The 14,968-nt window shown below is 36.7% G+C and overlaps 1 protein-coding gene across 3 annotated transcripts in view; it reads left to right on the top strand.

Moving 5' to 3' along the window:
* Positions 1-6,945: 6,945 nt before the first annotated feature.
* LOC106928608 (uncharacterized) overlaps positions 6,946-14,968 on the top strand; it is a 28,413-nt gene continuing 20,390 nt past the window's right edge. For all 3 annotated transcript variants that reach the window (XM_088004322.1, XM_088004318.1, XM_088004315.1), the window contains exons 1-21: positions 6,946-7,093; positions 8,832-8,883; positions 8,960-8,998; positions 10,152-10,226; positions 10,335-10,400; positions 10,505-10,567; positions 10,672-10,734; positions 10,839-10,901; positions 11,006-11,068; positions 11,173-11,235; positions 11,340-11,402; positions 11,507-11,569; positions 11,674-11,736; positions 11,841-11,906; positions 12,019-12,081; positions 12,186-12,251; positions 12,353-12,415; positions 12,520-12,582; positions 12,701-12,763; positions 12,945-13,028; positions 14,066-14,725. In XM_088004322.1, the coding sequence (XP_087860448.1) occupies positions 8,850-8,883; positions 8,960-8,998; positions 10,152-10,226; positions 10,335-10,400; positions 10,505-10,567; positions 10,672-10,734; positions 10,839-10,901; positions 11,006-11,068; positions 11,173-11,235; positions 11,340-11,402; positions 11,507-11,569; positions 11,674-11,736; positions 11,841-11,906; positions 12,019-12,081; positions 12,186-12,251; positions 12,353-12,415; positions 12,520-12,582; positions 12,701-12,763; positions 12,945-13,028; positions 14,066-14,725 (1,846 nt within the window). In that variant the 5' untranslated portion in view covers positions 6,946-7,093; positions 8,832-8,849. The remainder of the gene's footprint in view (positions 7,094-8,831; positions 8,884-8,959; positions 8,999-10,151; positions 10,227-10,334; positions 10,401-10,504; positions 10,568-10,671; positions 10,735-10,838; positions 10,902-11,005; positions 11,069-11,172; positions 11,236-11,339; positions 11,403-11,506; positions 11,570-11,673; positions 11,737-11,840; positions 11,907-12,018; positions 12,082-12,185; positions 12,252-12,352; positions 12,416-12,519; positions 12,583-12,700; positions 12,764-12,944; positions 13,029-14,065; positions 14,726-14,968) is intronic.

The raw sequence follows: 14,968 nt of genomic DNA, 5'->3' as shown, positions 1-14,968 counted from the left end.
TTTGTGATCATTGTCCTTGGAAATTTTAGACTTAGACTTCTGTTTTCTGTGTTTCCTTTCCTTTAGTTTTAAAAGCATGAAGTCAGTAATATTGGCTCAGTTCCTGCTTCTAGACTTCAGATGTTAAAGTGTCAGTGTTCAAGACAGTGTACCCTAATTTCGTGTATGTTAAATACATGGAATTGGGGTGAAAACCTGTAAGTGGTGTTGTGATGGTATGCCATATGCAAGAACTAGTTAAAAGTTCAGTCTAAGCAGATTGGCGCTGATAATTGATGTTCATTGTTCACTATGTAAAAATTCTGATTTGAAATGACACCGTCCCTGCTTGGAACTTAAATGCATTTGACTTTTTTTTTTTTTGCAATACAATGTTTTCTAACATAACCTAAATGTAGGTAAATGGTGTCATATACCACACTATTATGAGTTGTAAACCTTCAGCTTTGGTGGATGAGGCAAATGCCTTCTGCTTTTTCAGCTATCTTAAAAAGATATGTGTTTTACAGCAGGTGATGTTTTCCACATGACTACACCAACTGATCACTCCAAAGTAGAACATCCTATAATGTTTTAGTCAATGATACTTTGCCATGTTAAATTTAAGCATATGTAAATATCAGTGGCAATGAAGAATGCATTAGTTTGCATTTGTTCATGGATAACTCCACCTCAGTTGTAACTAGCTCTTCCTGAGTCTCATTTAGCCAGTATTTCTGTAAGGAAGAGTGGTTCAAAGTTTCTCATAACGATCCATCTTCTGATGGGAACCTCTAGTGCTGGTTAGTTTCCTTTTAAAACTAAAGGAAAGGAAACACAGAAATCATATGAGATCATATGAGTTTTGATCATATGATCAAAACTCATATGATCTCAAAATGTTTTCTTGAAAAGAATAATGAGCTATCTGTGCTCCCATGGCCTCCACAGTTAAAGGCTCAACACACAGGGAACCACATCAATGTCTCTCCATTCATTTCCTTTGGATCTTGCGCGATGAATCGACAATCCCTCTCCATACTCCAGGGAAGCGATCAGCAAAATTGTTGTATGTGAAATGTTGAGCTCGTACACGTACACAAAGGCCAACAAAATTACACAAGAAAGTTGAAAAATGTTCAACTTTTGTCACTGCTGTTGCTATCGCATTTTATGTATTTAGATCAGCCTGAATAGTGGAAAACTGTTGCTTTTGCTGTCGTTTGTTGTTCCCCTGTATGTCAACCCTATCTCAATCCAAGAGACCACCTTTGGCATGTTGTGAATAACAGTGCTAGCATGACGTATTAAGATAGAAAGGAAAGAATGGCCTGGGCTTACTTAGGGTGTAAACTTTAATATGGAAGTCCAGGGTTTCCCCTAGTGTATTATAAGCCTGGCGGCCGCCATGCTAAGCATTGCTTGTTTTAATTTTTAGATGGGGGGGGGGGGGGGTGTCGCTTATTTTATTTTATTTTATTTTTTCTTTAGATAAATCTTTAAGCCGGATTGCAAGCATCTCTGTTCTGAGCGTTTCACCCGCGGAGCAGATTTATTTCTAAAAGGTTTATAGTTTATGCAATTAAAGCCGAGGGCGGACCAATCACAGCTGGCGCCTCTGCGCGTTGCCTCGCGCGCTGCTGCTGCTTTATTAAGTTAACCTCAGCGCGGATCCCGCGCGCCTCCTTTCACTCGAACTGGACACAGGCTGACCTGTATGGATATTTACATCAACCCAGTGTGGGTAGTTATTTTTCTTTGGATAACTCTATATAAAGGTAAGAGTTCAAAGCAAACCACGTTAACTCTGGTTGCGTAGCTCTATGTGAACCGCAGGAATAACTTGTAGTCTCGCGACCGCGGTAAAGCTAGCCGGCTCTGACTCCAGCCGGCCCAGCACACAATATACAAGTGCGCGGTCGCTCAAGACATTATGGTACACCCATTTACGTGCTGCTTTCACAATAAAAGCGCACATCCGGTCCATGTTAGAGCTACTCAAATCCGGCCGCAGCATTTGCAAACAGAAAATAATATATGCTGAGAAACTAATACAAAACTAATACTATATATATATATATATATATATATATATATATATATATATATATATATATATATATATATATATATATATATATATATATATATATATATGTCATTTTTATCTTTTTCCCCTAAGTTGCCGTGCACATTGCTGAGAAACTCTCTGTTTCCAAAGACTGCTACCACTTCTGGATGAAAGAGGGGCACCTCTAGAACAGAACCAGAAAGTGGCAACTAGATCTGATATGTAATTTCAAAATAAAAGACCATTAAAGTAGTAGTTCAGATCTATTCCACCTAAGTTGCCGTGCCCATTGCTGAGAAACTCTCTGTTTCCAAAGACTCCTACCACTTCTGGGTGACAGAGGGACACCTCTAGAACAGAACCAGAAAGTGGCAACTAGATCTGATGTGTAATTTCAAAATAAAAGACCATTAAAGTAGTAGTTTAGATCTATTCCACCTAAGTTGCCGTGCCCATTGCTGAGAAACTCTCTGTTTCCAAAGACTGCTACCACTTCTGGGTGACAGAGGGACACCTCTAGAACAGAACCAGAAAGTGGCAACTAGATCTGATGTATAATTTCAAAATAAAAGCCTATCAAAAAAGTCATTTCTATCTTTTTCCCCTAAGTTGCCGTGCCCATTGCTGAGAAACTCTCTGTTTCCAAAGACTGCTACCACTTCTGGATGAAAGAGGGGCACCTCTAGAACAGAACTAGAAAGTGGCAACCAGATCTGATGTGGAATTTCAAAATAAAAGCCTATCAAAAAAGTCATTTTTTATCTTTTCCCCCTAAGTTGCCGTGCACATTGCTGAGAAACTCTCTGTTTCCAAAGACTCCTACCACTTCTGGATGACTGAGGGGCACCTCTAGAACAGAACCAGAAAGTGGCAACCAGATCTGATGTGGAATTTCAAAATAAAAGCCTATCAAAATAGTATTTTTTTAAAATCTTTTCCCCCTAAGTTGCAGTGCACATTGCTGAGAAACTCTCTGTTTCCAAAGACTGCTACCACTTCTGGGTGACAGAGGGACACCTCTAGAACAAAACCAGAAAGTTGCAACTAGATCTGATGTGTAATTTCAAAATAAAAGCACTTCAAAAAAGTCATTTTTTATCTTTTCCATCTAAGTTGCCGTGCACATTGCTGAGAAACTCTCTGTTTCCAAAGACTGCTACCACTTCTGGGTGACAGAGGGACACCTCTAGAACAAAACCAGAAAGTTGCAACTAGATCTGATGTGTAATTTCAAAATAAAAGCACTTCAAAAAAGTCATTTTTTATCTTTTCCATCTAAGTTGCCGTGCACATTGCTGAGAAACTCTCTGTTTCCAAAGACTGCTACCACTTCTGGGTGACAGAGGGACACCTCTAGAACAGAACCAGAAAGTGGCAACTAGATCTGATGTGTAATTTCAAAATAAAAGACCATTAAAGTAGTAGTTTAGATCTATTCCACCTAAGTTGCCGTGCCCATTGCTGAGAAACTCTCTGTTTCCAAAGACTGCTACCACTTCTGGATTACAGAGGGACACCTCTAGAACAGAACCAGAAAGTTGCAACTAGATCTGATGTTTAATTTCAAAATAAAAGCATTTCAAAATAGTCATTTGTTATGTTTTTCCCACTAATTTGCCTTGCACATTGCTGAAAAACTTTGTTTCCAGTGACTTCTCTCACTTCTGGGTGACAGAGAGTTTCTCAGCAATGTGCACGGCAACTTAGATGGAAAAGATAAAAAATGACTATTTTGATAGGCTTTTATTTTGAAATTCCACATCAGATCTGGTTGCCACTTTCTGGTTCTGTTCTAGAGGTGCCCCTCTTTCATCCAGAAGTGGTAGCAGTCTTTGGAAACAGAGAGTTTCTCAGCAATGTGCACGGCAACTTAGGGGAAAAAGATAAAAATGACTATATATATATATATATATATATATATATATATAGTATTAGTTTCTCAGCATATATTATTTTCTGTTTGCAAATGCTGCGGCCGGATTTGAGTAGCTCTAACATGGACCGGATGTGCGCTTTTATTGTGAAAGCAGCACGTAAATGGGTGTACCATAATGTCTTGAGCGACCGCGCACTTGTATATTGTGTGCTGGGCCGGCTGGAGTCAGAGCCGGCTAGCTTTACCGCGGTGTCTCTCTGTTTGCAGCCATTTGCGCGTTGAGCGAGCGGTGAGAATAATTGATCTTTGAGGACAGAATTATATGCGGCGTTTACATCTCAACACGCCGCCCAGAGTTTGGCTCTGTCTTCCCTGTAAAGGTTATGTCTATGGTCCCGGTTGGCCGGAACGTTAGTGGTTAACGAACCAGCGCCAACCTCATCATGCAGCTTCAGCCCGGGGAGGAGCTTTCGTGCTCGCCTCGTAGTCACTCACCACGCTGGTTTTATATTATTTTATTATTGTTTTTAGTATTTTTCCGGTGAAACGGTGCGCCAAACCTTAACAAATGCTTTGTCTACTTAGTTAGCCAGAGTTAATGCACGCGGCCGCACGGAGATCTCAAAAACTCGTCCCTCAAACTTGAGCAACCACAACAGTTTATGTGATTCTTACACTTTAACAAGTAAACTTGCCAGCTCCTTAAAATCTTAAATTTAAATGTTAACCAATTTAAATAGTTTAATTTATGTATGTTGAAACCATTAAATCAAATTCAGCAGCATTGATAATCTCAATAAACAAATGCTGCATTTATATAACTGTGGTCTGTGTAAAAATATTAGCATTTATGGGTCCCTGAAGGCCTGGGGGGCCTTAAGGAGCCACTGACTTAATTTGGATTTAATAGAAGTGCAAATAATTGATATTAATTTTAATTGTATTTTTTGAATAATTGTTTAAGACTAGTTGTGGGTTTAAATAGCGTTTCACTGGTGATGTTTTCCGTAACATATGGTCCTATGGTCCCAGTAATATTTTTACTTTTCCTGTCTACTTAGCATTTTTAATACAAAACACGGTAGACCACCTTGGTCGAGGCTGGCTTGTACATCTTGTGGATTCTGACAGATCTGTGCAAAAACAACCAACCGACTTTGCATCAGGGATTAAACTTTGGTCCAACATAAACATAAATGGTCTTGCAAATGTGCTCTTTTGTTAATTATATTTGCATGGAATACCTACTTAAATTTGCATGTATGGTTTTGTATAGTTTTAACTCACATAAATGACATTTAGTTTTAATACGAGACATTGAGTTTTTACATGCAAATGTAAACGTGTTAACCTTATCAAATTTTGCAAGAAGTGGCCGAGCTTAACTGCCAAAATCAGTTCTCATTGTCACAGCATACGTGACAAAAATCACATTATTGTGCTCATATCATCTGCCCCTTGTTGTCACAACTCCCTGACAACCTTTCATCCCCCTCTCCTTCCACACCTATTGTGTGATTAGTCTGAATTTCGTGGATATGTTTATTTGTGCAGAAAATATTTCTCAACTTTCATTTAGAAGTTCGTTAGCATAGACAGTCAAAACACTGTTTTTTCAGTAAGAGAGTAGATATTGAGGAACAGTTGTTTGATGGCGTGAGGAAGTACTTACTGAAATATTAGACTCCCCCTGCTCAGTTCTCGTCTGATGCAGCAGGACATCTCACAGATGCCTTTTTTTTTTTGACATGAAAAATATTTTTTTTCAACCTCCTCCTCCAAACTTGTAGTAGTTGTTCCTCTCTGCCATGATCGTTGTATTTATTCTGCTGTTGTATATAACAAACAACAAAACATGACGTACACTGCAGTGGCTTGTGCATCTTGTGGATTGTGAAAGATCTATGCGAAAACAAACATCCAACCTCGCATCAGCAGTTAAACTTTGGTCCAACCATGCTGGCCCCTGTAGTCTATATTGTTAAGATAACAAAGAATTGCCTCTGCCTTTTTATATTAATTCATTTAGTTGCTGTTGTTCAGTAAGTAATAGATTACTTCCAAAAATATCACTTTGTGGTTCATGATAGTCATCTTTTACGTCATGGCAGGAATGAAGGTGTCTAAAAAAATGAACCGCCATGCTTTTCCTGATAGGTACTTTTAGGTACTTCACCTAAAATTAGATTTGCTTGCATAGCTTTCATTTCTTTCTACGCACATTTTCGCACACATAAAAAGAGTGTCAGAAAATAAGAGATCTGTCAAGACATTATAATCCTAGATTGAATAAGAAATATATCACTAAGTATAAAATCTGATATCAAAAGTAAATTTTTGCCAATGAATGTTACAGTAGGATCATTCCTTAAGGAAATTATTCTCCTGTATTCCCCTGTATTGACTCAGTAATTGCTGGTTGCAAACAACAAACTGTTTAACAAAGGGCAGTATCATGTTTGTATTTAAGCTGAAGCGATAAAGATGTGATTAAGTTGTGAATCTCCAGGTTTGTCAATGTTATATATTTCATAAAATATAGTCTTAAAAATTTCACAGCTGCAAACTAAACTCAAAAGTTAACACTAGATTTTAAACTGTGTTGATGTAAATCCTTTATTGCTCAAAGTTAGGTTCCCACAACTAGGTCTTGTCCTTTAGGATAGTTTGTCAAATGTTTCCCTATGAGTTTCTGCAAAATCCTGCAGTTTCCTTACTGGTGTAAAGTTGATTTATGGTAACAATTACACACTGCTTGGAAGACAAGGAAACAACTCTAAATCACAACTTGTCAAGCTCTACTCATGCATTTTGGTATATTAAACTACTCTAGTAATTTAAATGCTGTTAGCTGATAGCATAGATGCTGACTGCATTACTCATCACACTTTTTGGGCCTTTGTTCTTAAACCTACGTCAATGTGAACCCCATCCTTCCTCCTCCCGCCTCTGTCTGGATTGTTTCTGACATCTTACATGAAGAGATGAAACAAGTTCAGCTAGTTAGATTAGAAAAAGAAAGAATGTGTTGCCTCCTTTAAAAAGCCACTGTCACTGATAACTCCTCATTTCCATCTTCTGGCTTGAGGCAGAAAGGTGTTTGTCGCCTTCTCTTTCCAAACTCTGGTGACTGTAAGGAACTTGCGGGATAGTTGGACTATACTGAGGTAAGGGAAAAATATTACTTATTTATCTTATTTATATTTCTTGTTTCAAACCTAAAATTTAAACTTTCAAAGATGAGAAGTCAATAATTTGTGGGAAGAAAAGAGAGCCCTTTCCATATTTTTCAAATCTTAAATTTTCTGAATGAAGCTTAGTTAGACTTGTTGGTTTACTTTGCAACTATGTTGAAATGAATTTAATTTCCTAATTGTAAGTATTCTGATGTATGTTTCCTACTATTATGCATTTTGCTAAATGCACGTTTGCTTTTTGTTTCCTGGTACTTTAAATGAGAATTCAGTAAATGATGACAAAAAAAACTGACAGAAGAGGCAAATTACGTATACGAAAAAAATATCATAATGTGTTATAATTAATATTAATATGTACATATTTAATTTGTTGGTTTTTCAGTGTGTGGATACTCACTATATAAAATTTTTGTAGAAATTAAAAGCAATTGTGGTCTAACTTTGGAGAATTTCAAACCATTTAGGAGTTTTGCTTCATCTCTGTATTTTGGCAAATATATGGTAATTTAACCATTAAATCTCTTACAATAAGAGGACATCTATGGAATAGGAGAAGGTCATTATCAAGCAACTTATCTTATTCTACAAATATTTATAAACATGCAATTATGAATATTCTGAAAACTAAAAAAAGATTATTGTTTTTTCTGAGTACATTAAAGGGCTATTTTGGGTCAAAGTGCAGGGGCCAGAAAGCAGTGAAATATACAGTTGTTTTGTCATTATTATTATTATTATTATTATTATTATTATTATTAGTTTGCTTTATATGTAGGTATTCTGTCAGTGACTCAAAAACTTAATGAGAAATTATAGCTAAATGTTTTATCTACAAAAATGAAAATTTTCATTTTATATTCATTCTATTTTTCATTTGAAGAGTCATGGAATTTAAAGGATCTTATCTTTATCACTTGTCATATTTTATAGCAGTCTACACAAAAGTCCAGATCGAAAACTGGCGATTCACCTTATCATTGCATGTATCTGACATTTTAGGTTTTTGGAAATGTTTGATATTCATCAGTTATTCATAAAATATTTATATAAACATACTTTATAGGTGACAAAAAGGATGCTGTAGCTTCTGCAGCTGTATAGAAATACTTAAAGAAAACTGTAACTTAAAGTTACAGTTTGTCATGACTGTTTGCTAAGATTTTAAGATGGTTAAAGAATTTGTTTAAACTGTCCTGTGGAAAGTGGATACACCTGTTAATGGAATCTTGAACTGCAGCTGCAGATTAGAAACAGTTTTGTCATTTGGGCAAGACGTTTCACAAACTTTCCTCTGGAATGTTGGCGTACCTGGTTTGACCACCATGCACTGGCAAAGTGTTAGAGTGTAGTAAATCTCTTAAGACTCTGCTGTGAGTTAATTAATCTGTTTCAAAGTGAGAATGAGGATACAAAACTGGTGCAGCCAGATTCACTGAATAAAAGGAGCTTTTGTTCTGGCGAACATCTCAACCTCTTTCCTGGGCCCATTTCAAGTCCCAGATACTTAGAATAAATTAATTTATGAGCCGCTTTAATTTGTTAAATGTGACTTTAAGTCATGATACTTTGATAACAGTAAAGATTTGTAAGCTGTAATATGTTTTTTAGGAGGAAATCAGAAACCACATCTCTGTTAACAGTAGATTTATAATGCTCTGCAAAATAACATATCATTAAAATGGCTCTATTCTGAATGTATATTTCACAGAAAGCTGACACTTAGAGGATGGCACCTCACTTGTTCCTTCTCCTGTTAGCAGGTAATGGAAATGTTACAGTTCATATTTGTATATGCATATGTGGCTGAGCTACCCATTGATCACAGTTTTTCTACAGGTCTAATAGGAGCAGCAACAGCACAATATAATACAACAGGTAACACATTCAGATTCACTGCTTTACTCAAATTTTGAAGTTTATTGTTGTGATTTCACAGTGTATCCTATCAGAATAACAACAATTTCTAACAATGCCAGGAAAATATAATGAAAATAACCAGATAGTTTAAATTTTTTTAAAACAAAAATCAACAAAGTTATAACCAGTAACTTGGGAAAAGCAAACAATTGCTATTTTACAAATAAAAGTGGGGTAAAATCTTTTAACAATTAGTAGGTTTTCCTCTGCCTTCAATGTATTTTGAAGCATAATTACTGATCATAATTGGATATTATTTTAATGATCCCTAAGGTTTAAAAGTCATCTAAAATGTGCCCACTTGTATATCACTTCAGTCAGTGAGTAACATGACAGTACATAACATTTGCCACTAGAGGCCAGTCACAACCAGGAAAAGCATCACAGATAAAAATACCAATTTTTTTATTGGTGCTAGATAATGATCATATTTGCTTTGAAAATTGACAAAATACAAACTAATAGCTACTACAAACTATGTTAAGATTTCTCCAAGTGTTTTCCACTATTCATAAAACAAGAGAAAACAACTTCACACCTTTTCTTCTTCTTGGGACATTGGAAGATCAGATTCAAACTCAGAGGCAAGATTACAGCCAATACCAAAAAACAAACATTTCACTGCAATCAATTTAATCTCTCTACAAGTGAATTTATCATTAACATTTAGTGCAACAACTTCAGATGCAGTGATTTCAGCTTCAGTCACTGCAATGTCACCCGTCATTACAACCTCACTGTGAAGTAAAGCTTTAACATTTGCAGCCTGATAGCCAATTGTAGTACCATCTCCCACATTCAATGTAACAACATCCTAAACCTTTAAAATTTCACTGAAAATTTAACTTCAGAACACACAATTTCTATCTCAGTTTAGTAAACATGGCAAGTGTAGCAGGTAGCACAACCGATTTAACATTTAATGCATTTTTACAGGCTGACACTCATGTTTTAATAAATATATTTTTGTATTTCATCATTTATGTTTTTTTTTAATTTAAAATTAAAAACTTCATTTTTTTATAGCTATCACTTTTTTTTTATTTTGGGTAACCAGTAACCACAATAAATTTTGCCTGAAACAAAAAAAAAATGTTTTTCTTTAACTCAGCCAACCAAACAACTATATCACCAGAGGCCATAAACTCAACACTAAATGGCACTGAGCTCACAACATTGGCATCAGGTAAGCTTCCTTTAGCAGAGCTAAAATGTTATGATGAGCTAAGTTCATATCCAAGAATATTCTATATTCTATATATGTTCAATAAAATTTCTTGATTCACTTCAACAGACAATGGAACAGAGTCAACAACCAATGAAACCGCAACAACATTAATGCCTGAACCAACATCTTCAGGTAGTTTTACTGCTACCACGGTTAAACTGTAATAGCGATTTTATTGTTCGCTGTGCAACAAATCTAACAAGTATTCAATGAAATCTCTTGATTCACTTCAACAGGCAATGGAACAGAGTCAACAACCAATGAAACCACAACACTAATGCCAGAGCCAACAACTTCAGGTAGTTTTACTGCTATGACATTGAAACTGCAATGGTGATCTTATTGTTTGCTGTGCAACACATCTAACAAGCGTTGAATGAAATTTCTTCATTCACTTCAACAGGCAATGGAACAGAGTCAACAACCAATGAAACCACAACACTAATGCCTGAGCCAACACCTTCAGGTAGTTTTACTCCTACCACGGTTAAACTGTAATAGTGATTTTATTGTTCGCTGTGCAACAAATCTAACAAGTATTCAATGAAATCTGTTGATTCACTTCAACAGGCAATGGAACAGAGTCAACAACCAATGAAACCACAACACTAATGCCAGAGCCAACAACTTCAGGTAGTTTTACTGCTATGACATTGAAACTGCAATGGTGATCTTATTGTTCGCTGTGCAACAAATCTAACAAATATTCAATGAAATCTGTTGATTCACTTCAACAGGCAATGGAACAGAGTCAACAACCAATGAAACCACAACACTAATGCCTGAGCCAACACCTTCAGGTAGTTTTACTCCTACCACGGTTAAACTGTAATAGTGATTTTATTGTTCGCTGTGCAACAAATCTAACAAGTATTCAATGAAATCTCTTGATTCACTTCAACAGGCAATGGAACACAGTCAACAACCAATGAAACCACAACACTAATGCCAGAGCCAACAACTTCAGGTAGTTTTACTGCTATGACATTGAAACTGCAATGGTGATCTTATTGTTTGCTGTGCAACACATCTAAGAAGTATTCAATGAAATCTGTTGATTCACTTCAACAGGCAATGGAACAGAGTCAACAACCAATGAAACCACAACACTAATGCCTGAGCCAACACCTTCAGGTAGTTTTACTCCTACCACGGTTAAACTGTAATAGTGATTTTATTGTCCGCTGTGCAACAAATCTAACAAGTATTCAATGAAATCTGTTGATTCACTTCAACAGGCAATGGAACAGAGTCAACAACCAATGAAACCACAACACTAATGCCAGAGCCAACACCTTCAGGTAGTTTTACTGCTATGACATTGAAACTACAATGGTGATCTTATTGTTTGCTGTGCAACACATCTAACAAGTGTTGAATGAAATTTCTTCATTCACTTCAACAGGCAATGGAACAGAGTCAACAACCAATGAAACCACAACACTAATGCCTGAGCCAACACCTTCAGGTAGTTTTACTCCTACCACGGTTAAACTGTAATAGTGATTTTATTGTTCGCTGTGCAACAAATCTAACAAGTATTCAATGAAATCTCTTGATTCACTTCAACAGGCAATGGAACAGAGTCAACAACCAATGAAACCACAACACTAATGCCTGAGCCAACACCTTCAGGTAGTAGTATTTCTGCAGTTTCATGATTACAGCCAAAATATAATGGTGATCTTATTATTTGCTGTGCAACACATCTAACAAGTATTCAATGAAATCTCTCGATTCATTTCAACAGACAATGGAACAGAGTCAACAACCAATGAAACCACAACACTAATGCCTGAGCCAACACCTTCAGGTACTTTTACTCCTACCACAAGTAAACTCTAATAGTGATTTTATTGTTCGCTGTGCAACAAATCTAACAAGTGTTGAAATAAATTTCTTCATTCACTTCAACAGACAATGGAACAGAGTCAACAACCAATGAAATCACAACACTAATGCCTGAGCCAACACCTTCAGGTAGTTTTACTACTATGACATTGAAACTGCAATAGTGATCTTATTGTTTGCTGTGCAATGAATCTAACAAGTGTTGAATGAAATTTCTTAATTCACTTCAACAGGCAATGGAACAGAGTCAACAACCAATGAAACCACAACACTAATGCCTGAGCCAACACCTTCAGGTAGTTTTACTACTATGACATTGAAACTGCAATAGTGATCTTATTGTTTGCTGTGCAATGAATCTAACAAGTGTTGAATGAAATTTCTTAATTCACTTCAACAGGCAATGGAACAGAGTCAACAACCGATGGAACCACAACACTAATGCCTGAGCCAACAGCTTCAGGTAGTTTTACTGCTATGACATTGAAACTGCAATGATGATCTGGTTGTTTGCTGTGCAACAAGTCTATTATACCTTGTTAGATTAGATTTTAATTAAATCTCTGCATTCAAATTGACAGCCAATGGTACAGAGCCGACAACCAGTGAAACCACAACACAATTGACTCAGCCAACAATCTCAGGTAGTCCTACTTCTACTACAATGAAACTATAATGTTGATCTGATTGTTTTCAAAATATCAATCAATAATCTATGAAACCATAAAAACACAAGAAACTCAGACTACACTTTCAGGAAATTCTAGTGTATTTTATCTGATTATGCTGTGCAACAAACCCAACAGGCTTTTAATAAAATCTCAGCATTCGTTTCTGCAGCTAATGCAACAGAGTCACCAGCTACTGTAACTGCAACAACACAACAAGCAACTCAGCCAACAGGTTCAGGTATTCACACATCTACCATAATCAAACTTTTATCATGAGTTGATTGTGTGCCAATCAATTAACTATGTACCACTGTCAAAATCACATTGCATTTTCTCCTATTTTAATAATGTCCATCAAATCTTTCAATTAAGCTCTATTTTTCACTTCAGCTATACAGTCCCTTTTATTAATAAGATAGAAAAGGTTTCATGGGCCAGTATGTCTGTGCGGGAATTTTGTTGCTCAAGTAGTGGTGTGCTTAGGTTTAGTTCAGGGGTGTCAAACTCCAGTCCTCAAGGGCCACTGTCCTGCAGTTTTTAGATATGCCACAGGTACAAAACACTGGAATGAAATGGCTTAATTACCTCCTTGTGTAGATACGTTCTCCAGAGCCTTGCTAATGACCTAATTATTCTATTCAAGTGTGGTGCAGCAGAGGCACATCTAAAAGTTGCAGGACACTGGTCCTTGAGGACTGGAGTTGTCACCTGTGGTTTAATTGGAAAAAAATAATACTTGTACAATCCTCATAAAATTCAAAATCCTCCTGGTACCTTTCAAAGTAGTAGGTCTAACTGCTAAAGACAAAAAATGGGTATGTTAGAAGGATATTGATCCTAAAAATAATTTCTATTAGTTTATGCTAACTTGTTCTGTGTTTAACTCCCAAAATTATTTAAGACATGATGCTTTTGCAATATACTCCTTAAATTTGAAATAAATAAATAAATAACGATCTGTATATGTCACTACATAAGCCATATTTAAACAAATATTATTTCCATGAATATTGTTCTTTTAGGTAATGTAACTTCAGAGGCAGTCATGAACATAACAACTACACCATCAATCACCACCATGCCAGCTAATCAAATATTTACTTTCATCAAGTTCTCACTGACTGTTCCAATAACTTTTCAAGTTATCCTAATTTTAGGGATTGCTTTTTTAGTTTAGCTGGTTGGTTAGATTTTTTGTAGTGAACTGATTTGTTTGTAATGTGTGATAACAAGTCAACACAATCTCATCCACTCTTAATGCAACCTCACCACCAGTAAGTCCAGCATCACCAGCAGCCAACGTCACCTCACCTCCAATCACTGCAACTTCTGTGCCAGTCAGTGGAACATCACCAGCAGCCAACATCACCTCACCTCCACTCACTGCAACTTCTGAACCAATAAGTCCAACATCACCAGCAGCCAACAACACCTCACCTCCACTCACTGCAACTTCTGAACCAATAAGTCCAACATCACCAGCAGCCAACAACACCTCACCTCCACTCACTGCAACTTCTGAACCAATAAGTCCAACATCACCAGCAGCCAACAACACCTCACCTCCACTCACTGCAACTTCTGAACCAATAAGTCCAACATCACCAGCAGCCAACAACACCTCACCTCCACTCACTGCAACTTCTGAACCAATAAGTCCAACATCACCAGCAGCCAACAACACCTCACCTCCACTCACTGCAACTTCTGAACCAATAAGTCCAACATCACCAGCAGCCAACAACACCTCACCTCCACTTACTGCAACTTCTGAACCAATAAGTCCAACATCACCAGCAGCCAACAACACCTCACCTCCACTTACTGCAACTTCTGAACCAATAAGTCCAGCATCACCATCCAGTACATCTTCACCAACTGTTACCATGAGTTCAACAGTAAATATAACACTACCCATGCCCACATCACTACCAGGTAATTTTCTGTCAATAATTGATTTATATGTTGGATTTAATAAGGGAAGTATAACAGACTTGCCACGTGTGTACCTGCTTTCTCTCAAATTGCAAGCCATCCATTTTTATAGTTCATGCTGCTACAAAACAACACCAATCATGCAGTACAATCAAAATTTAATGGCAACGATATCCTGAATGAATGTTTGTGATTGTATGAGTCTTCAGTGTCTTCAATTCGCATTCTGAAGTAGATTATGTA

This window comes from Poecilia mexicana, unplaced genomic scaffold, assembly GCF_051168715.1.
Source record: "Poecilia mexicana isolate PSO_F unplaced genomic scaffold, ASM5116871v1 scaffold_1, whole genome shotgun sequence".
In the NCBI taxonomy this organism is placed as follows: domain Eukaryota; kingdom Metazoa; phylum Chordata; class Actinopteri; order Cyprinodontiformes; family Poeciliidae; genus Poecilia; species Poecilia mexicana.
This window is presented reverse-complemented; position numbering and strand designations above follow the sequence as displayed.